General features: G+C 42.2%; 1 protein-coding gene across 4 annotated transcripts in view; it reads left to right on the top strand.

Annotated features, from left to right (window-relative positions):
* The first annotated feature begins 314 nt into the window (after positions 1 to 314).
* Positions 315 to 25,301, top strand: part of LOC115162445 (ral GTPase-activating protein subunit alpha-2) — a 151,982-nt gene continuing 126,995 nt past the window's right edge. For 3 of the 4 annotated variants that reach the window (XM_029713754.1, XM_029713753.1, XM_029713752.1), the window contains exon 1: positions 315 to 540. In XM_029713754.1, coding sequence (XP_029569614.1) covers positions 435 to 540 — 106 coding nt within the window. In that variant the 5' untranslated portion in view covers positions 315 to 434. The remainder of the gene's footprint in view (positions 541 to 25,301) is intronic. The other variant, XM_029713755.1, reaches the window with a different exon arrangement.

The raw sequence follows: 25,301 nt of genomic DNA, 5'->3' as shown, positions 1-25,301 counted from the left end.
ACAGCGCTAGCGGAGAAAGTTCTCTCGCTCAAAAGTTAACGAATTGACTTATTAGAAAAAGCAGTACTTTCAATGCGTGAGATATAAGAGATGTGGTGCGTCTTGAAGAGGGTGAAATACGTGTTTCACAGCCAATGCGTGAGAGTTGGTAGCTCTCAAAGACAGTGGTAATATTAAGTTTGTGTTAAATAGTAAGAATGGGGCAGGCGCTTGAGCACTTGCTAGATACGTACTACAGGGGGCGTGGCCACGTTACGAGCTGCGCTTCCGTGTTTACACACCCACGAAAAAGGAGGGGACTAGCGGCGCAAAGTATGCTCACAGAGCAAGCATAGAGCGGTGGAGAGGAAAGTGACGGTGTCACAGCATAGGCTCACTATATGGTAAAGAAGAGGTAACTTATTCTAGGTTTCAAAATTGCTTTTTACAGCGGAATGTTCACTCGAAGGGGCCATGGAGACGTCAAGAAATCTACACAGAAAGTTCTGGACCCAAAGAAGGATGTATTGACCCGACTGAAGCACCTCCGGTCACTGTTAGGTGAGTGACATGTCATCGAGCTTTGATGCAGCACCAGTGACTCGCTCGATTGTTGATGGTGCCTGCCTCCTAGTAAGCTAGCTAGCTAACCTTTGAGTCCAATGTTTTTTTTGTTTTTTTTACCACGTCGAATATATGTGGCATCATGCTAACCTATATGATAAAGGTGGAGCTGGCTAACGGTAGCTAGCTAAGCCAAGCCATCCTTTGTGGTTAGCGCGACTGTCTAACGTTCGTTTGCAAGCCACCAGTAGTGTCATTGTAGAACGGTTAGCCAGAGCTAGCTGATTAGCATGCCAGTCAGCAGCAGGCAGGTTACAAAAGCCTAGCCATCTAGTTAGCTTTGTGCTAACAAGGTGCTTCGCTTCACGTCCTAGGTACTAACTAGATGGGCAGTTTTGTTTGCAAGTTGGCTGCTTGCTTACTAGCTATCAACCTCTAGTTCTTCGAGGGCTTGTTAAGCTTAATGAATTGTATATTGCTAGGCTAGCTAGCATTAACAAAAGAGCCATTCAGTAACGTTAGCCAACATTAGGAGATGACTTCTGAACAGAATGCACATTACACTTTGTTGAAACATGTAGCTAGTTTGCTAGTCCCACAAATTAAATTAGCCTTTGGGTGTACTTTCAATTTCTTACCTAGCCAGTTAGCTACATATTCAGATAGTATTGCATAATTCATAGGTTGTTGTCACATGACATGGCTACCTATTCTTATTGAATGCGATTTATTTTGTCCTGATGCAGACAGTAGGAAATGATAGGAATAGCCAGCCTAACAATTAGGTACGTTTTTTTTCTATTAGCTGCAAGTAAAGTATCTTATCAGTTGTCTGTTTGAGACATTAGTCTATATATCAAAAACAAAGTGAAAATAGAGGAATTGAATAGAAGATGCCTGCCTATTGTATAGGCGTACCCCGGGTATGGTTATCAGAAAGGATGTGGGGGGGTATGACAGGTGACTGTAGTTCTGCTAGTTTGTTCTCCTTGGTGAAATGAACCACTGTTTCAGTTCATTTTTGTGGAATTTATCATACCAGGCTTTGTTTAAATGTGTTTAAGTCTATCTCACTATCAGTTCCTACCTAGAGTTTCAATGGTCAATATTGTTTCTATCACTCATCTTATGCAAAAATTCAGATGAGTGCAACGACAAGAAAATACATTTGTACAAATTGCACATATGTTTGGAATGACAGATTGTGGATCTAACTCTTTTTAATTGGACATAGTCAGGTCCATCATTTTTGGCACCCTTAATAAAGACGAGAAAAAAAATACTAATTATACTGCGCTATATTGTATGCAACAAAACAAAGGGACAATTATTTTATGCTACAATTGCTCAGAGAAAGATTTTGTTTAACATGTGATACATAAACATCTCAAGATACTGGTCAAAATGATTGGCACCCCTGTTTTCAATACACAAGTCTTTTTATCCAATGTTTTATGAGACTGGAGAACATTTTAGACCATTCCTTCATACAGAATCTTTCCAGATCCTTAATATCCTTTGTCTGCTCTTATGGACTGCCCTCTTCCATTCACGCCATATGTTTTCAATGGGGTTCAAGTCCAGAGACTGAGATGGCCATTGCAAAATGTTGATATTTTTTTGTGGTCAATAAACCATTTCTTTTAATTTTGATTAGTGCTTGGGGTTTTTGCCAAGTGTCAGCCTTCTGGCGAGGGCAACCAGGGTTTTTGGCTAAAATGTCATGGTACTTGGTAAAGTTCATGACCAGTGGAAGCAAAATAACCCCATAACATCAAAGATCCACCACCATATTTTACTGTAGGTATGATATACTTTTCTGCATATGCTTCTGTTTTTCAATGCCAAACCCACCACTGGTGTCCGTGGCCAAAGTACTCTGTCTGACCATAGTACCGGCATGAAAATAGAGTGCTTTGGCCACGCACACCAGTAGTAGCACCAACGTGTTCTCCAACCTCACAAAACATCTTTATAAAAAGGCTCAGCGTGGTTATCCTCACAAGGGGAGAGTGCTAGAGTATTGACACAGGGGTGCCAATAATTTTGACCCCTAATTTTTAGATTTTTTTTCATCACTTAAAATAATATAATAGCCATTTTTTTTGGAGCATACAATATCTTTATCAAGGGTGCCAATAATTGTGGAGCTGACTGTAAATCGAGGACATAGACGCCTCATTATATTACACTCTTTCACATTGAATGCTGTTTTAAAAAAAAGTATCTTCTCCATTTATTTGCAGATGGGACTCTTCTAAAAGTCTTGTTTGTTAACCTAGGGTCTACCTTTGAACAGGAAGCGTCATTCCGTGTTGTAGGCCTAGGTTATATACATACTGTAAGGTCATTTAGCCTAATTTCCCTCTGCGTCAGTATCATTCCATGCCAAACATCCAGAAATATTGCCAGACTCCCACTCTCTTCGTGTGGTGTCTTTTATGAAGCTCATTGTGGAGCGGTGTGCTAGTTGGACCATTTCAATTGACTCACCTTGCCTGAGCCCATCTTTTAACAGGCTCGCTGACCTGTAGAACACCTGTATCTGGGACTGGCCCCTTGTCAGGCACCTACCTATCAACCACTTTACACTGTGTCTGTGTACAAATCTCCATCTCAAAAAAGTGCTGAACTAGCGCAAAGGTGGTTAATATGTTAATATGTCAAAAGTCTATCAGGGTACTTTCCTGCTGACGCTGCACATTCAATGTCAAGACTTGTACGGTCAAGATAGAGGTCAACAGTGGTCCAAGGGAGTCTGTTACTTCCCTACGGTTTTTCTTGTCCTCATGTGTGGGCAAAGATAAGGCAGGTCTCTTTGTGCAGCAGCTGATAGCTGGGCCTCCATATTGATGTCTGTTGGCCACCCTGCCTCCCTCCTGCAGTCAGTGTTTTCAACAAAGAATGATTTCCTCTTGGTCTGGTGATGGCTGGTTCCTGTGTGGACAGGAAGTGGGGATGAGTGATGGGGTGCTGGACAAAGCAGGGAGTCTAGGGAGAACGTTTACTTTTTAAATTTTTTTATTAGAAAATGATAGAACAGCACAATCTTGGTGAAAGCTTACAAAGCTATGTGGTTTTTATTGTCATGTTCAAAAGGCATATTTTGACGAACTTGGACAGATTTAAACACACTGACCAAAGAACACAGACAAATGCCACTCCCTCAATTCTTACGAAATGATTAAATATGCCACTTCTGATGTTTTTGATATCAAGATTGGAATTATATTAAAGGTCCTTCTAAATGTCAGGGACATCCTGAAACCAGTGAGAGTCTGGACTCTGTCCCTGGTGCCCCTTGACATCTTGACCAGTGTTTTCCACAAGCACATGGAGTAGCCAGCCAAATAGAAGAGGAGCCTGCTGGGGGTTCAGAGCTTGTTTGGTTAAAAAATCTTGATTTTGGTGGCCTCTGGTACATTCTATTGCTTTTATTCCATCTGAAATACACAGTGAAATGATTGAATACTTCATTGAGTTTACCTCCCAGAGTGGAGTTTTTTTGTTGTTGTGGTATTGTGTACAATTTGAATTACAGGAAATTTATGAATTCGGTGTATGCCTATTTTTTTGGAGGAGGATATCGTCTAGGACTATTTTCTAAGTAAGAGACCTATCAACATTTAACCTTGTTTTCTTTTGAGATTTAAAGTATTTTACTGCAATATATGCATTTTCCTGCAAGATATGAAAACAGAAGAATGAAGTAAAATAGCCCAAATTATCTTGAAATTGTGTGATGGGCACTTTTTCAAATGGAAAAATGGGGTCTCGTAAATCAACAGAACAGATGCTCAGTTAAGTTCTGGGTCCATACGTGTTAAGAGTAGAGGTCGACCGATTAATCGGAATGGCCGATTTAATTTGGGCCGATTTCAAGTTTTCATAACAATCGGTATTTTGGGACACCGATTTGCCGAATTTCTATTATTATTTTTTTATTTTTTTTACACCTTTATTTAACTAGGCAAGTCAGTTAAGAACACATTCTTATTTTCAATGACGGCCTAGGAACGGTGGGTTAACTGCCTTGTTCAGGGGCAGAACGACAGATTTTTACCTTGTCAGCTCGGGGATTCAATCTTGCAACCTTACGGTTAACTAGTCCAATGCTTTAACCACCTGCTTTACATTGCACTCCACGAGGAGCCTGCCTGTTACGCGAATGCAGTAAGAAGCCAAGGTAAGTTGCTAGCTAGCATTAAACTTATCTTATAAAAAACAATCAATCAATCATAATCACTAGTTAACTACACATGGTTGATGATATTACTAGTTTATCTAGCCTGTCCTGCGTTGTATATAATCGATGTGGTGTGCATTCATGAAAAAGGACTGTCATTGCTCCAACGTGTACCTAACCATAAACATCAATGTCTTTCTTAAAATCAATACACAAGTATATATTTTTAAACCTGTATATTTAGCTAAAAGAAATCCAGGTTAACGGGCAATATTAACCAGGTGAAATTGTGTCACTTCTCTTGCGTTCATTGCACGCAGAGTCAGGGTATATGCAACAGTTTGGGCCGCCTGGTTCGTTGCGAACTAATTTGCCAGAATTTTACGTAATTATGACATAACATTGAAGGTTGTGCAATGTAACAGGAATATTTAGACTTAGGGATGCCACCCGTTAGATAAAATACGGAACGGTTCCGTATTTCGCTGAAAGAAAAAACGTTTTGTTTTCGAGATGATAGTTTCCGGATTCGACCATATGAATGACCTAAGGCTCGTATTTCTGTGTGTTTTTTATTATATTATAATTAAGTCTATGATTTGATAGAGCAGTCTGACTGAGCGGTGGTAGGCAGCAGCAGGCTCATAAGCATTCATTCAAACAGCACTTTCGTGCGTTTTGCCAGCAGCTCTTCGCAATGCTTCAAGCATTGCACTGTTTATGACTTCAAGCCTATCAACTCCCAAGATTAGGCTGGTGTAACCGATGTGAAATGGCTAGCTAGTTAGCGGGGTGCGCGCTAATAACGTTTCAAACGTCACTCGCTCTGAGACTTGGAGTAGTTGTTCCCCTTGCTCTGCATGGGTAACGCTGCTTCGAGGGTGGCTGTTGTCGATGTGTTCCTGGTTCGAGCCCAGGTAGGAGCGAGGAGAGGGACGGAAGCTATACTGTTACACTGGCAATACTAAAGTGCCTATAAGAACATCCAATAGTCAAAGGTATATGCAATACAAATCATATAGAGAGAAATAGTCCTATAATTCCTATAATAACTACAACCTAAAACTTCTTACCTGGGAATATTGAAGACTCATGTTAAAAGGAACAACCAGCTTTCATATGTTCTCATGTTCTGAGCAAGGAACTTAAACGTTAGCTTTCTTACGTGGCACATATTGCACTTTTACTTTCTTCTCCAACTTTTTTTTGCATTATTTAAACCAAATTGAACATGTTTCATTTATTTATTTGAGGCTAAATTGATTTGGATGTATTTTAAGTTAAAATAAGTGTTCAGTATTGTTGTAATTGTCATTATTACAAATACATTAATAAATCGGCCGATTAATCGTTATCGGCTTTTTTTTGGGGCCCCTCCAATAATCGGTATCGGCGTTGAAAATCATAATCGGCCGACCTCTACTTAAGAGGGAGAAGAATATCAGTTAAATTAGGAAAGAATTTGCAATTCTCTTTGTGAATTGCAGTATGTAATTTATTCGAGAGAATAAAAAATCTTGTTTAACAACTGACCCACAGATTTCTTCTTTAAGAATCTTGTAAGAGTCTGCTGACTTCCACAGGCTTCAAGCTTCTTCTTAAGAGGCATTTTCTCAGCTATCTGCAATACAGGTATGATTGAATAATGACGCAGGTGTTAAACATGGGCTTTGCTACACAGAAAGTTGCAGTTAATTACGCCATTGTCAACACTTTGATTAAATCAGTAGATCTATATCAACATCTTTGAAAATACCATACAAATATCGTAGCTTTTAAAACATTTCAATCTGTTTTCTTTTATCATATTTTGGACCAGAGTAAGGCTTTCTCGCCACAAGCCTACCTATTGTTCCTGCAGTGAGGAAGATTCACCATCTTCATTGAATGTTTTTATAATTTATCTGCAGATAATTTCCAAAAAGCTACCAGTATGTAAATTAGGGAGCCAAAACATCAGCTCTCTTACCAATGCGATTCAGTAGGCTACTGACGAGTCACTCACTTTAACGTCAATGTCTGACTAGTCCGGATGGACTTTAAAATACAAACAAAACGTATTGAAAATACAAATGAGATCTTTAGTTCACTTGTCCCATTTCGATACCATTGACATGTAACTACTGTCATGACTCTCCTGTGAGGATACGAAGGATCAGGTTACAGTGGGTCCACTCTACAGCGCCCTCTCTCTCCCGCAGAGGGGTGAAGTCGGCCATTTTATGACGGTCGTAAATACCCTGTAGAAACTCTGCCTTTGGGCTTTGCAGGAGGAGGGGAAAGAAACCTCTTTGTTACAAGGCGATTCCTCCCGCCAAAACAGTAACATCAAATGGTTGAATAATGAAACAATATTTCTGTAATCCAAACCGTTGGAATGGTCCGTGGGTACTGAAAGAACAATTATGTCAGAACAGTTGTTGTTTTGGGATCTCATTAAGGACGGTATAAGAACTATCTCTGAATGTGTATATTTCCCAATTATCAGATTTACATCTAAATGTTGTGGAACTTATACAATTGAATAATAAACTATTTGTGAGAAGATGAAATGGGATGTTGTTTTTCATATCAAAGTTTTAACCAGTCAGTAGCCACACCCACGGGAGCACAGACATTATGTCAGCGTCATGGAACACCCCTTTTGCCAGAGTTTAATGAAAGTTACATTAGACCAGAGAACGTGAGGATGCGGTCCACACACTGAAATGGTTGCCATTTTAAATGGAGACCAGTTGCATGCAGCACCAGCTGAGTACGTAACAAATGGTTAAGAAATTGAAATCTCCAGAGACCAGTACGTTGCCGGGTTGCTACGGGCGTGTAAAATGTTTCTTGCTCTACATTAGACCAGCGTCACCGACAGTGTGAACTGAAAGGTACGGAATGGTTAGAAACTCTCTCTCGAAGAAGACAACACAGGAACATTCAGTCTGCAGCTGTTTAAGTACTTTAGTCTAGTAAAATTGAGCAAAGACGAGAAGACAGAAAAATTTACTCTCACCACTATAGACGCCTCTATTCTAACCAACAGAGCCCACTGAACAATACGGGGTAGACCTATGGAGGATCCGTTCTGACAGACACTTCAAAACCGACAACTACAAAGGACTTGGTGACCTCTGGTGGACAACCAGAGACTTTCGGTCGATTTACTCCCTGTAGATAGAGCGAGTGTTTTCAACAGAGAGACAGCAAAGACATAAACACGTAAATATTAGTGATACATCGATATGACATTTTTTGCCGAAACCGATATCCAATATTTTCCTTGCCAAAAAAAGCCATATCGCTATTTAAGGCACTGCATCTCAGTGGAAGAGGCGTCACTACAGTCCCTGGTTTGAATCCAGGCTCTAACACATCCTGCCGTGATTGGGAGTCCCATAGGGATTTAAAAGTAACAGTCAGTATCTGGTGTGGCCGCCAGCTGCATTAAGTACTGCAGTGCATCTCCTCCTCATGGACTGCACCAGATTTGCCAGTTCTTGCTGTGAGATGTTTCCCCACTCTTCCACCAAGGCACCTGCGAGTTCCCGGACATTTCTGGGGGGAATGGCCCTAGCCCTCACCCTCCGAGCCAACAGGTCCCAGACATGCTCAATGGGATTGAGATCTGGGCTCTTCGCTTGCCGCCATGGCAGAACAATGACATTCCTCTCTTGCAGGAAATCACGCATAGAGCGAGCAGTATGGCTGGTGGCATTGTCATGCTGGAGGGTCATGTCAGGATGAGTCTGCAGGAAGGGTACCACATGAGGGTGGAGGATGTCTTCCCAGTAACGCACAGCATTGAGATTGCCTGCAATGACAACAAGCTCAGTTCAGTGATGCTGTGACACACCGCCCCAGACCATGACGGACCCTCCACCTCCAAATCGATCCGGCTCCAGAGTACAGGCCTCGGTGTAACACTCATTCCTTCGACGATAAACGTGAATCCGACCATCACCCCTGGTGAGACAAAACTGCGACTCGTCAGTGAAGAGCACTTTTTGCCAGTCCTGTCTGGTCCAGCGACGGTGGGTTTGTTCCCGTCGGCGACGTTGTTGCCGGTGATGTCTGGTGAGGACCAGCCTTACAACAGGCCTACAAGCACTCAGTCCAACCTCTCTCAGCCTATTGCGGATAGTCTGAGCACTGATGGAGGGATTGTGCGTTTCTGGTGTAACTCAGGCAGTTGTTGCCATCCTGTACGTGTCCTGCAGGTGTGATGTTTGGATGTACCGATCCTGTACAGGTGTTGTTACACGTGGTCTGCCACTGCGAGGACGATCAGCTGTTGGTCCTGTCTCCCTGTATCGCTGTCTTAGGCGTCTCACAGAACGGACTTTGCAAATAATTTCCCTGGCCACATCTGCAGTCTTCATGCCTCCTTGCAGCATGCCTAAGGCACATTCACACAGATGAGCAGGGACCCTGGGCATCTTTCTTTTGGTGTTTTTCAGTCAGTAGAAAGGCCTCTTTAGTGTCCTAAGTTTTCATAACTGTGACCTCAATTGCCTACCGTCTGTAAGCTGTTAATGTCTTAACGACCGTTCCGCAGGTGCATGTTCATTAATTGTTTATGGTTCGTTGAACAAGCATGGGAAACAGTGTTTAAACCCTTTACAATGAAGATCTGTGAAGTTGTTCAGATTTTTACTAATTATCTTTGAAAGGACGTCTTTTTTTTGCTGAGTTTAGGTTGCGGTCGAACAAATGCGGTCGAAGTTGAGGTCGAACAAATTATGCTTTATTGTAAACACATTGTTTGGGGCCGGTGTTTGCTGACTTTTTTTGTACAGTTTTGACAATGCTACTGTATCTTTTTTGACACTCAAAGACCCTAACGACGTTCCATAGTATGTATGTCGTGAAGCTAGTAGAAGTGACGCTATTACTGTGTAATTCCGGTAGGGCAACATCTGGAAAATAGTGCACTTGGTAGTGTGGACTGGTGCTCGACCAGTCGGCAAAGCCAACATCACCCACGACAGTTGGTGTTTGAGTTGTCTCGCTGAAATTTTGTTACTCTTTCAAATGACTGCTCAACTTGTTGACTGCTCAATTCACACAGCAGACATTTTGGGCTAGTTTAGTATAATGCTGTGTTGCACGTATAGTGAAATCTTAAGTGCCGTCATTATATCATGTACCTACGTTATATAGGTATGCACGTCAGCTTTGACATCGGTTTTGCACATCGGCGTTAAACTAGACATCGGCCAATACTGACGTTGGCATTTTTAGCTAATAATCGGACGATTCTGATATGTTCTCCGACTATATCAAATTTATTTATAAAGCCCTTCTTACATCAGCTGATATCTCAATGTGCTGTACAGAAACCCAGCCTAAAACCCCAAACAGCAAGCAATGCAGGTGTAGAAGCACGGTGGCTAGGAAAAACTCCCTAGAAAGGCCAGAACCAGGCTGAGGGGTGGCCAGTCCTCTTCTGGCTGTGCTGGGTGGAGATTATAACAGAACATGGCCTAGATGTTCAAATGTTCATAGATGACTAGCAGTGGTTGTCGAGCGTGCAACAGGTCAGCACCTCCAGGAGTAAATGTCAGTTGGCTCTTCATAGCAGATCATTCAGAGTACCTGCTGTCTCTAGCGAGTTGAAAACAGCAGGTCTGGGACGGGTAGCATGTCCGGTGAACAGGTCAGGGTTCCATAGCCGCAGGCAGGACAGTTGAAACTGGAGCAGCAGCATGGCCAGGTGGACTGGGGACAGCAAGGTGTCATCAGGCCAGGTAGTCCTGGGGCAGATATATATATATATATATATATGAGAGAGAGACTTAAATTCACACAGGAGAAATACTCTAGATATAACAGACTAACCCTAACACCCCGACACAAACTACTGCAGCATAAATACTGGAGGCTGAGACAGACACTGTGGCCCCGTCCGACGATACCCCCGGACAGGGCCAAACGGGTAGGATATAACCCCACACACTTTGCCAAAGCACAGCCCCCACACCACTAGAGGGATATCTTCAAACACCAACTTACCATCCTGAGACAAGGCCGAGTATAGCTCACAAAGATCTCCCCCACGGCACAACCCAAGGGAGGGCGCCAACTCAGACAGGAAGATCACTTCCGTGACTAAACCCTCTCAAGTGACGCACCCTCCTAGGGACAGCATGGAAGAGCACCAGTAAGCCAGTGACTCAGACCCTGTTTATAGGGTTAGAGGCGGAGAATCCCAGTGGAGAGGGGAACCAGCCAGGCAGAGACAGCAAGGGTGGTTTGTTGCTCCAGTGCCTTTCCGTTCACCTTCACACTCCTGGACCAGACCACTCTCAATCATAGGACCTACTGAAGAGATGAATCTTCAATAAAGACTTAAAAGTTGAGACCGAGTCTGCGTCTCTCACATGGGTAGGCAGACCATTCCATAAAAATGGAGCTCTAAAGGAGAAAGCCCTGCCTCCAGCTGTTTGCTTAGAAATTCTAGAGACTGTTAGGAGGCCTGCGTCTTGTGACCGTAGTGTACGTGTAGGTATGTACGGCAGGACCAAATAGGAAAGATGGGTAGGAGCAAGCCCATGTAATGCTTTGTAGGTTAGCAGTTAAACCTTGAAATCAGCCCTTGCCTTAACAGGAAGCCAGTGTAGGGAGGCTAGCACTGGAGTAATGTGATCAAATTCTTTGGTTCTAGTCAAGATTCTAGTAGCCGTGTTTAGCACTAACTGAAGTTTATTTAGTGCTTTATCCTGTTAGCCGGAAAGTAGAGCATTGCCGTAGTCTAACCTAGAAGTGACAAAAGCATGGATGAATTTTTCTGCATCATTTTTGGACAAAGTTTCTGATATTTGCATTGTTATGTAGATGGGGAAAAAAGCTGTCCTTGAAACAGTCTTGATATGTCCGTCAAAAGCGAGATCAGGGTCCAGAGTAATGCCGAGGTCCTTCAGTTTTATTTGAGACGACTGTACAACCATCAAGATTGTCAGATTCAACAGAAGATCTCTTTTGTACCTTGGGACCTAGAGCAAGCATCTGTTTTGTCCGAGTTTAAAAGAGGAACATTTGCAGCCATCTACTTCCTTATGTGTGAAACACAGGCTTCCAGGGAGGGCAATTTTGGGGCTTCACCATGTTTCATCGAAATGTACAGCTGTGTGTCATCCGCATAGCAGTGAAAGTTAACATTATTTTTCCTAATAACATCTACAAGAGGTAAAATATTTATATAGTTAAAACAATAGAGGTCCAAAAACGGAACCTTCAGGAACACTGAAATTTACAGTTGATTTGTCAGAGGACAAACCATCCACTGAGACAAACTGATATCTTTCTGACAGATAAGATCTAAACCAGGCCAGAACTTGTCCGTGTAGACCAATTTGGGTTTCCAATCTCTCCAAAAGAATGTGGTGATCGATGGTATCAAAGCAGCACTAAGGTCTAGGAGGACGTGGACAGATGCAGAGCCTCGGTCTGACGCCATTAAAAGGTAATTTACCACCTTCACAAGTGCAGTCTCAGTCCTATGATGGGGTCTAAAACCAGACTGAAGCTTTTCGTATAAATTGTTTGTCTTCAGGAAGGCAGTGAGTTGCTTCGCAACAGATTTTAAAAAAATTTGAGAGCAATGGGAGATTCGATATAGGCTGATTTTTTTTTTTTTTTTAAATTTTTTTTTTTTAAAGTTTTTAAAATATTTTCTTGGTCAAGGTTTGGCTTTTTCAAGAGAGGCTTTATTACTGCCACTTTTAGTGAGTTTGGTACACATCCGGTGGATAGAGAGCTTTTTATTATGTTCAACATAGGAGGGCCAAGCACAGGAAGCAGCTCTTTCAGTAGTTTAGTTGGAATAGGGTCCAGTATGCAGCTTGATGGTTTAGAGGCCATGATTATTTTCATCATTGTGTCAAGAGATATAGTACTAAAACACTTGAGTGTCTCCCTTGATCCTAGGTCCTGGCAAAGTTGTGCAGACTCAGGACAACTGAGCTTTGGAGGAATACGCAGATTTATCATGCATCCCTAGTAAATATGTACATTGCAATTCTTTCGAATGAGCGTCCGTTCATGTGCAAATTATTCGCATTTCCGTGAGCGTAGTAATCAGCTGTCTGTACAATCGTGGAATTCCCTTGTCTCTCCCTTTCCCTCTCTTTTGAATCCGTCATTTTGTGTAACAAGCCGTCATACCGGTTTAGTCTACTAGGGACTTTTCATTGCATTGTGTAGTAATTGATGTGAAAACTATCCTGTTTCTTTGTTTATGTAATTCTGTGTGGTTAGTTAGTTAGTAAATAAATAATTAAGCCAATTTGTATATCGCTGGTTCATCATTTATGCTAGGGTTCGTGCAGATATCCAAGAGTTCTGCAACATTCAGAATGAGACTGATATGAGGTAATAAGAATGAATTGACTGACTGACGAAAGATGTCTTTTAAAGTTTAGTCGGGAGATAGTAACTCGTTAAATAACTTTTCCCGTGGTTCCCCAGATTACTACTTAATTGTTATATGATTAATTTAATCACGTAATAATTGAACATGGTATGTCATTATTTTATAAAATACAAATACATTTAAGATATTCAAGACTTGACACTACGTTGTATTTCGGAATGGCAAGAACATATGAGGTCGACTTTATTCAGTCAAGCTTGCTGTTCGCCAATCAACGTACAGGAAGTCGATACGCCAACACTTTGTGTCTGCATATGAAACGCGAAAGAAAATAACTGAATGTGCCAGAAAACAAAAGGCTAAGTTTATTTCGACTCATCGTTACCTCTAGCGGGAGAGGACTCTGCAGCCTTTTTTTCTGATATGCTAATTGAAAAGTAGCCTAGTTAATTTAAGTTGAAAAGGTACACGGCTGAAAATTGCTGTGTAACCTGCTGTATAGCCGACATTCAGCGCTAGTGGAAAACACTGCTTGACTCAAGTTTGATTTAGGCCCAATATGACAGTATGACATGACAGCATCAGTAGGCTATACCAAGGTCTGTGGTCAGGAAATAGTCACGGCCCTAAGACTGCTGTAGGCTATTTGAAGGGGAATTCTGCAGAGAGTCTATTTTCATGGGAGTTCTTTTGTTGGTTTTGTGCCCAGTGAGGATATCTGTAATGTTGAGTGTGTGAGCTGCTGCATGTTAATTTGCTGGTCATGCCTGACTGGATCTGCCTGAGGTTGTTAATTACAGGAGCCTGCAAGACCACCTGATCACACATGGCTCTGTGACTGGAGCTGTGCATGGCTATTCCTTAACTTGGAACACACACACACACACACACACACACACACACACACACACACACACACACACACACACACACACACACACACACGTGTATGCACACACCACACAGAAGTGTGAGCAAGAGAGAGAAGACAGAATGTTGGCCACAGTGTCACTTCATCCTCTTTCCTCTTTATGCTTTTGCGGTGAGTGATGGTGGGGTCAGGGTCAACTAGGATGGCTGCTGTTAGGAGGTAAAGCTCTGGGGAAACAATCACTGCCACATCGGAAACAGTCAGTAAGGTCCTTTTCCCTGCTGAGACCTTGACATGTGATTTTTCACCTTTTCAAAACACACTGGATAGATGCAATCTCGTTTTCTTTCATCCCTGTCCACAGTGTAGCCTACTTTCAATCACTAAACTGTGACGCATGCTGCTCATGCGTCACAGTTTAACTGCACATCTTAGCAAGATGCTGCTTTTTATACTGCTCCCGCTGGCTTTCTGTCCGACTCCCGCCCGCAGCTTTTCATACCGCTCCCGCTGGCTTTCTGTCCGACTCCGGCCCACTACCGCAGCTTTTCATACTGCTCCCGCTGGCTTTCTGTCCGACTCCCGCCCGCTACCGCAGCTTTTCATACGGCTCCCGCTGGCTTTCTATCCGACTCACGCCCGCTACCGCAGCTTTTCATACTGCTCCTGCTGGCTTTCTGTCCGACTCCCGCCCGCTACCGCAGCTTTTCATACTGCTCCCGCTGGCTTTCTGTCCGACTCCTGCCTGCTACCGCAGCTTTTCATACTGCTCCCGCTGGCTTTCTGTCCGACTCCCGCCCGCTACCGCAGCTTTTCATACTGCTCCCGCTGGCTTTCTGTCCGACTCCCGCCTGCTACCGCAAGAACTGGTCCTGAACCCAACCGCGGTACCACAATGTTATTTTAGGCGTGCGCTACCGGTCAAAAGTTTTAGAACACCTACTCATTCAAGGGTTTTTCTTTATTTTTACTATTTTCTGCATTGTAGAATAATAGTGAAGACATCAAAACTATGAAATAACACATGGAATCATGTAGTAACCAAAGTGTTAAACAAATCAAAATATATTTGAAATTCTTCAAATAGCCACCCTTTGCCTTGATGACAGCTTTGCACACTCTTGGCATTCTCTCAACCAGCTTCATGAGGGTCACCTGGAATGCATTTCAATTACCAGGTGTGCCTTCTTAATTTGTGGAGTTTCTTTCCTTCTTAATGCGTTTGAGCCAATCAGTTGTGGTTTGACAAGGGAGGGGGGTATACAGAAGATAGCCCTATTTGGTAAAAGACCAAGTCCATATTATGGCAAGAACTGCTCAAAAGAGAAAAAACAGCCCATCATTACTTTAAGACATTGTCAGTCTAGATGGAAAATTTCAAGAACTTTGAAAGTTTCTTCAAGTGCAGTTGCAAAAACCATCAACCGCTATGATGAAACTGGCTCTCATGAGGACCGCCACAGGAAAGACCCAGAGTTACCTCTGCTGCAGATGATTAAAGTTGATAAGAGTTGAGATGTGTCAAGTAACAGACACATCTCAACATCAACTGTTCATAGGAGACTGTGTGAATCAGGCCTGCATGGTCGAATTGCTGCAAAGAAACCACTACTAAAGGACACCAATAAGAAGAAGAGATTTGCTTGGGCCAAGTAACACGAGAAAGGACATTAAACCAGTGAAAATCTGATGTCCAAATTTGAGATTTTTGGTTCCAACCACCATGTCTTTGAGAGACGCATAGTAGGTGAACGGATTATTTCCGCATGTGTGGTTCCCACCGTGACGGTGTGGGGGTGCTTTGCTGAGGAGTCTGTGATTTATATAGAATTCAAGGCACACTTAACCAGCATGGCTACCACAGCATTCTGCAGCGATACGCCATCCCATCTGGTTTGCGCTTAGTGGGACTATCATTTGTTTTTCAACAGGACAATGATGCAACACACCTCCAGGCTGTGTAAGGACTATTTGACCAAGAAGGAGAGTGATGGAGTGCTGCATCAGATGACCTGGCCTCCACAATCACCCAACCTCAACCCAATTGAGATGGTTTGGGATGAGTTGGCCCTTCAGAGTGAAGGAAAAGCAGCCAACAAGTGCTCAGTGTATGTGGGAAATCCTTCAAGACTGTTGGAAAAGCATTCCAGGTGACTACCTCATGAAGCTGTTTGAAAGAATTCAAAGCTGTCATCAAGGCAAAGGGTGGCTACTTTGAAGAATCTCAAATAGAAAATATATTTAGATTTTTCTTTTGGTTTCTACATGATTACATGTGTTATTTCCTATTTTTTGATGTCTTCACTATTATTCTACAATGTAGAAAAGAGTACAAATACAGAAAAACCCTTGAATGAGTAGGTGTGTCCAAACTTTTGACGTGTGTGTGTGTGTGTAATTATTTTATATTTTTTTGGAGTGGGGGGGTTGAGGTGAGTAGGAGGATTATTTAAGATACTGTTTGAAGAGGTAGAGTTTTAGATATTTCGGGAAGATGGGCACAGATGCTGGTTCCACCATTGGGGTGCCGGGACAGAAGAACTTGGACTGGGCTGAGAGGGAGCTTCCCTCATTTTAAATGGGTAGGATTCAGATAATATTCAAAAAATGTAGTACCCAACATCAACCATGTGTTTTCCCGACCTGTACAGAGAAATGAGTAATTGAAGTCGGTTGCATTATTTATCATAAAGTAGTGTGAATATACCAGGTTGTAACCAGTAAATGCCGCTCCATGGCAGTCTTGTTTTCAATCAAATTGAAAATGGGCTTTATATTAGGGCTGGGCAGTATAGCATATTGTACTATATTGACAGGGTAGGTACATTGATGCAGGGACCGGTTTGGGCTTTTATTTTACCTTCTATAACGGTATAGTCATGTTTGGTTTGTTAAATGTGATACGTACTCTGGCGTGTTTTAATGTCCATTTTTATAGTTTGCTAGTTGAGTCTTTTTCTCTCACCTCCTGCTGCATGTATAGCAAGAATGTCTGCATGCCACCGCCCTGCCCTACCCCGTCACTCAAGGAGGGAGCAGTTGCTCGACCAAGGAGTCTCAAGCACTTTCTTGCCGTTCACTCTGCAGTCTGATAGATGCAACAAGATGTTGAAATGCTGCTTTCCATAAGCGTTCTACAGTTACACTATTAGTTTGTGTCTTACTGTCTGAAAACTACATTTTTACATTTAAGTCATTTAGCAGATGCTCTTATCCAGAGCGACTGTCTGCTAGTTTGTATTTTCTTAGCAAGTTGGGGCTAAAATAAATCTTGTTAGCCGCTAATAGTAATCGCTAGTTGGCTGGCTCGTCAGAGGAAACAGGGTTATCTAATACGGCCTGGTACCAGTGCTGGTGTAGGCCTGGATAAGCCTGTTTGTTCAATGGTATCTTTTTTAAATCGGAGGATTAGGCGAAGCATGAATATGGTAGCTAGCTGCATGAGGTATGAAAACGTGTAATGTAAAACCTAATTAGGGTCATCTGGGAACACTGACCAACCCTTTTGTACCTACCCTGTCAATTCCTCCCTGGCTTATTCAGTCGTTTTCATGTCAAACAGCGTGTTCAAGGTGCTGCCCACTATATTCCAACCTGTGTTCATTTCGTCAACAATAACTACGACAAAAAATACTCGTCCACAACCTATTTTTCCTGACAGACATTTATGATAACGAGACAATATGCCCTGGGAAGAAAAACTATTACAATTTGCTTTTCTTTTTAATCGACAAATGTGACGAGACAAATTCCACATGAGACTTATGGACATTTCATTTGATTTGAACCTCCTTTTCATCTGTTTTGTCCAATATTAGAAGTATAGTAATAGTCTAGTGGAATATTAGAAGTATAGTAATAGCATTTTTGTAAAGATCAAATTCTCTCCTTTTCAATTAAACCACTGTTATTTACCCTCTTGACGGCTCTGATGGGGAGAAAATCTTGGCTACAGGTTAATCAATTTACAGCTAAGGCTTTATAGCCTATATTGTTAATTAAGGCTGGTATTGCTTAGTCTCAAATAGCTGCCTGCCCCTTTTTTAATAGCTGTGCAACGGCACACATTTCAGCAACTACTGTAAATGGCTGTTTCAAATAAATGCCGGGTCTAAATGAATTGTTTGAGTTTACCGTGAATTGTTTGAGGTTTGATTTGTTACATTAAATAATTCAGTAATGGCTCAAAAAATGAGGGCAATCATCTGGTTTTAATGCCAGTAAGAAACTGACCCCCAGAAATCAGCCCATCGCCCTCTAGTGGCAAAAGTAAGAACTGCCGAAAATAGTTGAAGGAGAATAATTGTTGTTTTTTTCTCCCAAAATAGAGCAATACTAAGACGAAAGAAACATGACACTGTGTAAATAATAACACATTAGTGCAGGAAATGAAGAAATTGATTAAAATGCTGGAATTAAACAATTGAAATGAAAATTTGCTAAATCTGTGTGCATTAAGGAAATAGACGTCTTGCTCAAATAGAAACCTGTCTCTAATAAGTGCCTGTTGTGTTGAGTGATTTAAGCCTGGACTATTCATTTAAGTTTTACTGTAGTTGGTGTTCAGTGATTTAAGCCCGGACTATTCATTTAAGTTTTACTGTAGTTGGTCAATGCTATCTTAATGTGCACATGATGAAAGTTAGAGGTACCCTAAATATTCATCATTTACTAGAAAACAATGTGACTAAAATGGCTGTGACTAAAACTAGAGACATTTTCCAGAGTTTTAGTCGACTGATAATAACTAGAACTAACGAAGGATGAAATGACTGTGTGACTAAGACTAAAACTAAATCTAAAGTAGCTGCCAAAATGAACACTGATTCCAACAATAGAATTAGAATAATCATTCTATTTCCATGATTCCAACAGTTCACCAATTAACTAGGCCTAGTTTTGCCCATATCATGCAGCCCTGTGTGGAAATGATAACAAAAGTGCAGTAAATGCAGAAAGTATTTTTGTTTGAAGTTGTATTGAACAGTGTAAAACAATCAGCATGGAGAAAGCCCCATTGAAATCACGTATAATGTACGTGTTGCCACCCTAGTGTCATGAACTACTTATAAAGCATATTTAGAACTTTAATTATGAAAGATGAAATGTAGTCACCCAGCCCTACTCTATGTATTGTCATTAGTGAGCTTTAGCATTAAACCCAACCCAATACTGTTACCAACAGGGATTGTAGAATTCAGAGTTTTTCACACGCAGGAGAACAAAATAATAAAACGCATATCTTGCTGTGTTTTGTCATTTCTGATCGGCATCAGACTAATTTTGTGCTTCAGTTGCACTTCTCCACTCGGATGAGAATTCACGAACGGGGAGAGCGAGAAATAGTAATGGCGTCTTTTTGTAGGCACTAATTACACCATGGTTTGCTGGACAAAGCCTATGGAGGAAATGAATGGCGTTTCCTGGGATTAACGCCGGAAATAGGATCTTTTGTCGGTGTAGCCTACTTTTCTCCGGTAAAATGCAAGATTAACTTCAAGCAAAGCGTTAGAAAGAAGGTAGTCAGCTACATTTCCTATGATAAATATTAGACATTTGATGGTCATGAATCGTCTTTACTTGTGCGGCTGCTAGCCAAATAGCGTTGCTCTTCTGTTGTCATCTGATGAAAATGAAGCTGTTTTCTGCCGAATGTGTTTCACTAATGTATTTTCTGTGAAGGAAAACTATAGCTGCACCCCCCCGATCACTGTATTGATTTTCGATCTAAAACGCAGCTGAAATGGTTTAAAATGCAGTTTTTTTTATCTGCAGATCAAAATGCAGATTTCTGAATTCTATTGTGACCCCTGTACCGTTGCAAAACACTATACAGTTGTGGACTTTTACAACTTGAAGAACATTAGAGACCATAACATTGAGACCGTTATAACTGCTGTTGCTAATGATATGCTTATACAGCAGGAATGGTCTAACAGTAACTAATTCAGATCTTTTTCTTTAAGGTAATAAACCACACAAGGGGGGCTGTTTCCTGGACACAGGTTAAGTGTAAAAGAAGGACGAACTGAATTGGTTTCATGGAGGACTGGCTTGAAATGTGAGGATGACCACACAACTCATTTTCATCATGAGACAAATCTATTGGTTTTCTACTAGGGCCAGGACGATACCAGTATCGCAATATTTTTTTCCATCGGGGGAAAACATGAAAACACGACACAGACCAAACTTTTAAAAACCTGCTGTATGTACAATGTTGTGTGCTATAGCTTGGGAAATAAATTAAATGATTGTTTCCAACATTTAAGGCTATTTTCCTGAAGAAGTGAAATCTGCTTCGTCTTTTGTTTCCTTTGCGACACTGGTATTGTACCGGCCCTATTTTCTACCAAAAGTTCTAAAGGAAATATTGTGATATATTCAATTAACACGAGACCAGCAAAACATGGCCGAGTGTGGCGCTATAGCAGGAACAGCGTTATCTAGTGGTCAAAACCTGGTACTTTCACACTACTTTATGGTAAATAATGCAAGCAATTTCAATGACTAATTCCTCTGAATGGGGGGGGGGGGGGGGGCAAAAAGGCCTTGGTATGCGGCAACCTCAAATCCATTGAATAGCTGGGCATAGATGTGAACTGTCCTATGCAGGTCTGTGTCTGTCTAGTGTTGCCCATTTAGGATGGCAACTAATGTCATTATCACCCTGGTGCTGCTAGCTCCACACCGCTCTCCTATAGTACTGTAGGCCTCCCTAGGTCTGCAGGGCTCATGGCTACACTGACTCTGGGGGTGAGACTGAGAGCAGCCTGGCCTGATCTCACGTAGCTGTTTCCTCCTTGCCACTCCCATGGTTGTCCGTTATGACTGTGTACGCGTTAGGCTGGTCAATACCAGGCAGTCATGGTGAACAAAGAGTTTTTGTTGTTGTTGGGGGAACTGTCTGTTCCTTTGAGATTCACACAGGGCACTATAGGCCTCACCTCGGCCAAGTGATGAGAATAACATTTACCGTACGATGAGCTCCAATAATATATTAGCCTGTATTCTGTTCTGAATCTACAGTGCATTTGGAAAGTACTCAAACCCCTTGACTTTTTCCACATTTTGTTATGTTACAGCCTTATTCTAAAATTGATTAAATTAAACAAATTCCACATCAATCTACACACAATACCCCATAATGACAAAACAAAAGTTGGTTTTTAGATTTTTTTGCTAATTTATCCATATAAAAAACAGACCTTATTTACATAAGTATTCAGACCTTTTTGCTATGAGACTCGAAATTGAGCTCAGGTGCGTCTTGTTTCCATTGATCATCCTTGATTCTACAACTTGATTGGAGTCCACGTCTGGAAACCTGACACCATCCCTACGGTGAAGCATGGTGGTGGCAGCATCATGCTGTGGGTATGTTTTTCACTGGCAGGGACTGGGAGTCTCGTCAGGATCAAAGGAAAGATGAACGGAGCAAAGTACAGAGAGATCCTTGATGAAAACCTGCTCCAGAGCGGTCAGGACCTCAGACTGGGGCGACGGTTCACCTTCCAACAGGACAACGACCCTAAGCACACAGCCAAGACAATGCAGGAGTGGCTTAAAGACAAGTCTCTGAATGTCCTTGAGTGGCCCAGCCAGAGCCCAGACTTGAACCCGATCGAACATCTTTGGAGAGACCTGAAAATAGCTGTGCAGCGACGCTCCCCATCCAACCTGACAGAGCTTGAGAGGATCTGCAAAGAGGAATGAGAGACAATCCCCAAATATATAGGTGTACCAAGCTTGTAGTGTCCTACCCAAGAAGACTTGAGGCTGTAATCGCTGCCAAAGGTGCTTCAACAAAGTACTGGGTAAAGGGTCTGAATACTTAGTGGGGCAAAAAAGTATTTAGTCAGCCACCAATTGCAAGTTCTCCCACTTTAAAAGATGAGAGAGGCCTGTACTTTTCATCATAGGTACACTTCAACTATGACAGAGAAAATGAGAAATTCCAGAAAATCACATTGTAGAATTTTTAATGAATTTATTTGCAAATTATGGTGGAAAATAAGTATTTGGCCAATAACAAAAGTTTCTCAATACTTTGTTATATACCCTTTGTTGGCAATGACACAGGTCAAACGTTTTCTGTATGTCTTCACAAGGTTTTCACACACTGTTGCTGGTATTTTGGCCCATTCCTCCATGCAGATCTCCTCTAGAGCAGTGATGTTTTGGGGCTGTCGCTGGGCATCACGGACTTTCAACTCCCTCCAAAGATTTTCTATGGGGTTGAGATCTGGAGACTGGCTAGGTCACTCCAGGACCTTGAAATGCTTCTTACGAAGCCACTCCTTCGTTGCTCGGGCGGTGTGTTTGGGATCATTGTCATGCTGAAAGACCCAGCTACGTTTCATCTTCAATGCCCTTGCTGATGGAAGGAGGTTTTCACTCAAAATCTCACGATACATGGCCCCATTCTTTCCTTTACACGGATCAGTCGTCCTGGTCCCTTTGCAGAAAAACAGCCCAAAAGCATGATGTTTCCACCCCCATGCTTCACAGTAGGTATGGTGTTCTTTGGATGCAACTCAGCATTCTTTGTCCTCCAAACACGACGAGTTGAGTTTTTACCAAAAAGTTCTATTTTTGTTTCATGTGACCATATGACATTCTCCCAATCCTCTTCTGGATCATCCAAATGCTCTCTAGCAAACTTCAGACGGGCCTGGACATGTACTGGCTTAAGCAGGGGGACACGTCTGGCACTGCAGGATTTGAGTCCCTGGCGGCGTAGTGTGTTACTGATGGTAGGCTTTTTTACTTTGGTCCCAGCTCTCTGCAGGTCATTCACTAGGTCCCCCCCGTGTGGTTCTGGGATTTTTGCTCACCATTCTTGTGATCATTTTGACCCCACGGGGTGAGATCTTGCGTGGAGCCCCAGATCGAGGGAGATTATCAGTGGTCTTGTATGTCTTCCATTTCCTAATAATTGCTCCCACAGTTGATTTCTTCAAACCAAGCTGCTTACCTATTGCAGATTCAGTCTTCCCAGCCTGGTGCAGGTCTACAATTTTGTTTCTGGTGTCCTTTGACAGCTCTTTGGTCTTGGCCATAGTGGAGTTTGGAGTGTGACTGTTTGAGGTTGTGGACAGGTCTTTTATACTGATAACAAGTTCAAACAGGTGCCATTAATACAGGTAACGAGTGGAGGACAGAGGAGCCTCTTAAAGAAGTTACAGGTCTGTGAGAGCCAAATCTTGCTTGTTTGTAGGTGACCAAATACTTATTTTCCACCATAATTTGCAAATAAATTCATAAAAAATCCTACAATGTGATTTTCTGGAATTTCTTTTCTCATTTTGTCTGTCATAGTTGACGTGTACCTATGATGAAAATTACAGGCCTCTCTCATCTTTAAGTGGGAGAACTTGCACAATTGGTGGCTGACAAAATACATTTTTGCCCCACTGTATGTAAATGGTATATTTAAGTATTCTTTTTTTTGTATACGTTTGCAAAAGTTTCTAAGAACCTATTTCTGCTTTGTCATTATGGAGTATTGTATGATTAAATTGAATGTTTATTGTCCCCAATCAACAATTTTCGAATAAGGCTGTACCATAACAAAATGTGGAAAAAGTCAAGGGGTTTGAGTACTTTCCAAATGCTGGATGCTGTGTTTGGAGGTCAGGTCAGTGCCCTGGGGCTGCAGAGTCAGGCTCACCTCTCGCTGCATGGCCCGAGGCTGATGATGGCTGATGTTTGTGACGTATCGAAGTCAACATCAAACTAGTGGTCTATAGTTCAGTTTGGCTACAACCATCTCTATGAAACCGACATATTGTTGAAGTGCAGGCTTTGGTGCTGCAAGTCTACAGAGTTTATTTTATTTTGCAGTGGTGGCCACTATTTTAGATGCATATAGGGGAAACTGAAGAACACGTGTGCTCCAGAGTGGCGCAGCAGTCTAAGGCACTGCATCTCAGTGCAAGAGGCGTCAGCCCGATTCCAGACTGTATCACAACCGGGGAGTTGCAGCGATGAGACAATGGAAATTGGGGAGAAAAAGGGGGTAAAATACAACAACAAAAACAATTTTTTGTTTGTTTTAAAGGCTGAGGGGCAGAGGCACATGACAAGGACAAATGCAATACATCAAAGGATGAGGAGTGACCTAGTCTGTTTCCCACTGCGTAATATTTATGTCCTTTACACAGGTCATGAAAGTCTGGTCAGATTGGTTTCATGGTCGCAAGTTCAAATAACAGAATGTACTGAACAGGGTTGTACAATTCCGGTAACTTTTCAACATTTTCCTAGGTTTTTTAGAAATCCTGGTTGGAGGATTCCAGATTTCTTGTTTATTCCAGGATGTTAGGAATTCCTACAGGTGTGTGTTGCCCCAATACACAACCCTGGTTGTCATCTCCATTGAAATCTAAAGGGTGTTTTTTTTTCTTCTGGTGATGTAATCAAAAGGCATGGAGGGTAGACTCCACATGGGCTGTAAGGTAACTAGATCAGTGGGGCTCAACTGGTTTTGCCTCGGGACACAAATTGAACCCGGTTGTCGCTGCACTCGCTGGGCATGCTCCTAAGAATAAAATTCCTAGGCCTATCGTCAGAATTGATGAGCAAGAACATGAGAACCCATTTGTTCTTAATTTTGGGTTAGAGGTAGTGGTAAAATCTGATTTTGTTTTACTGTCCTTCGCAGCATGGCCAGATAGGCCGGTCTGTCTGGTTGTTGCTGAGGTCAGGCTGCATCCAGCCACTGCTACCATGTCTGTCAAAGGTTCAATCTGTTACATGGTCCTAATGAAAGGCCCCACAGTTTGAAAATATGGCCTTTCATTTCCATGTTCCTGAAGTGTCAAACGTTATCGTGTTGACTTTGCAAATTGCAATAGGCTAATATTACCAAGGTTGGCCTGAGGGATTGTCTGACATGTCTGACATGCTTACTGCCTGAGAGGTGTAGCACGGCTGTTGAGTCAGTTGTAAACCACTGTTATCACGGTGGATGAGGGGGCCACATATCCGCTGAACCACTACCTCCGTTCCATTCACAGAGGGCTACTTGGCCCCGTGGCTTTACCCTGACAGTCAGGAGTTTATCACATACTGTAAATGCACTGCTTACAGAAGATGATGCATCTTGCTCAGGCTGTTTTTGGTGTCTAATACCTTCACAGCCTCTGTACGTTGCTAAGACCTGGCGTTTGCTGGCTGAGGGCTTTATCAGCTCAACGGCTCCGTGCATCGGTCTATAGAGTCAGTGCTGGTGGTAGCTCACTGAATGCACTCCCATTGACTTCATAAGAGACACCAATTTGACTCGGTGAGATCAACTTCATCGAACCTGGCCGAGGCTTTCGACTCTGTCAATC

This window comes from Salmo trutta, chromosome 25, assembly GCF_901001165.1.
Source record: "Salmo trutta chromosome 25, fSalTru1.1, whole genome shotgun sequence".
NCBI classification, from domain to species: Eukaryota; Metazoa; Chordata; class Actinopteri; order Salmoniformes; family Salmonidae; genus Salmo; species Salmo trutta.
This window is presented reverse-complemented; position numbering and strand designations above follow the sequence as displayed.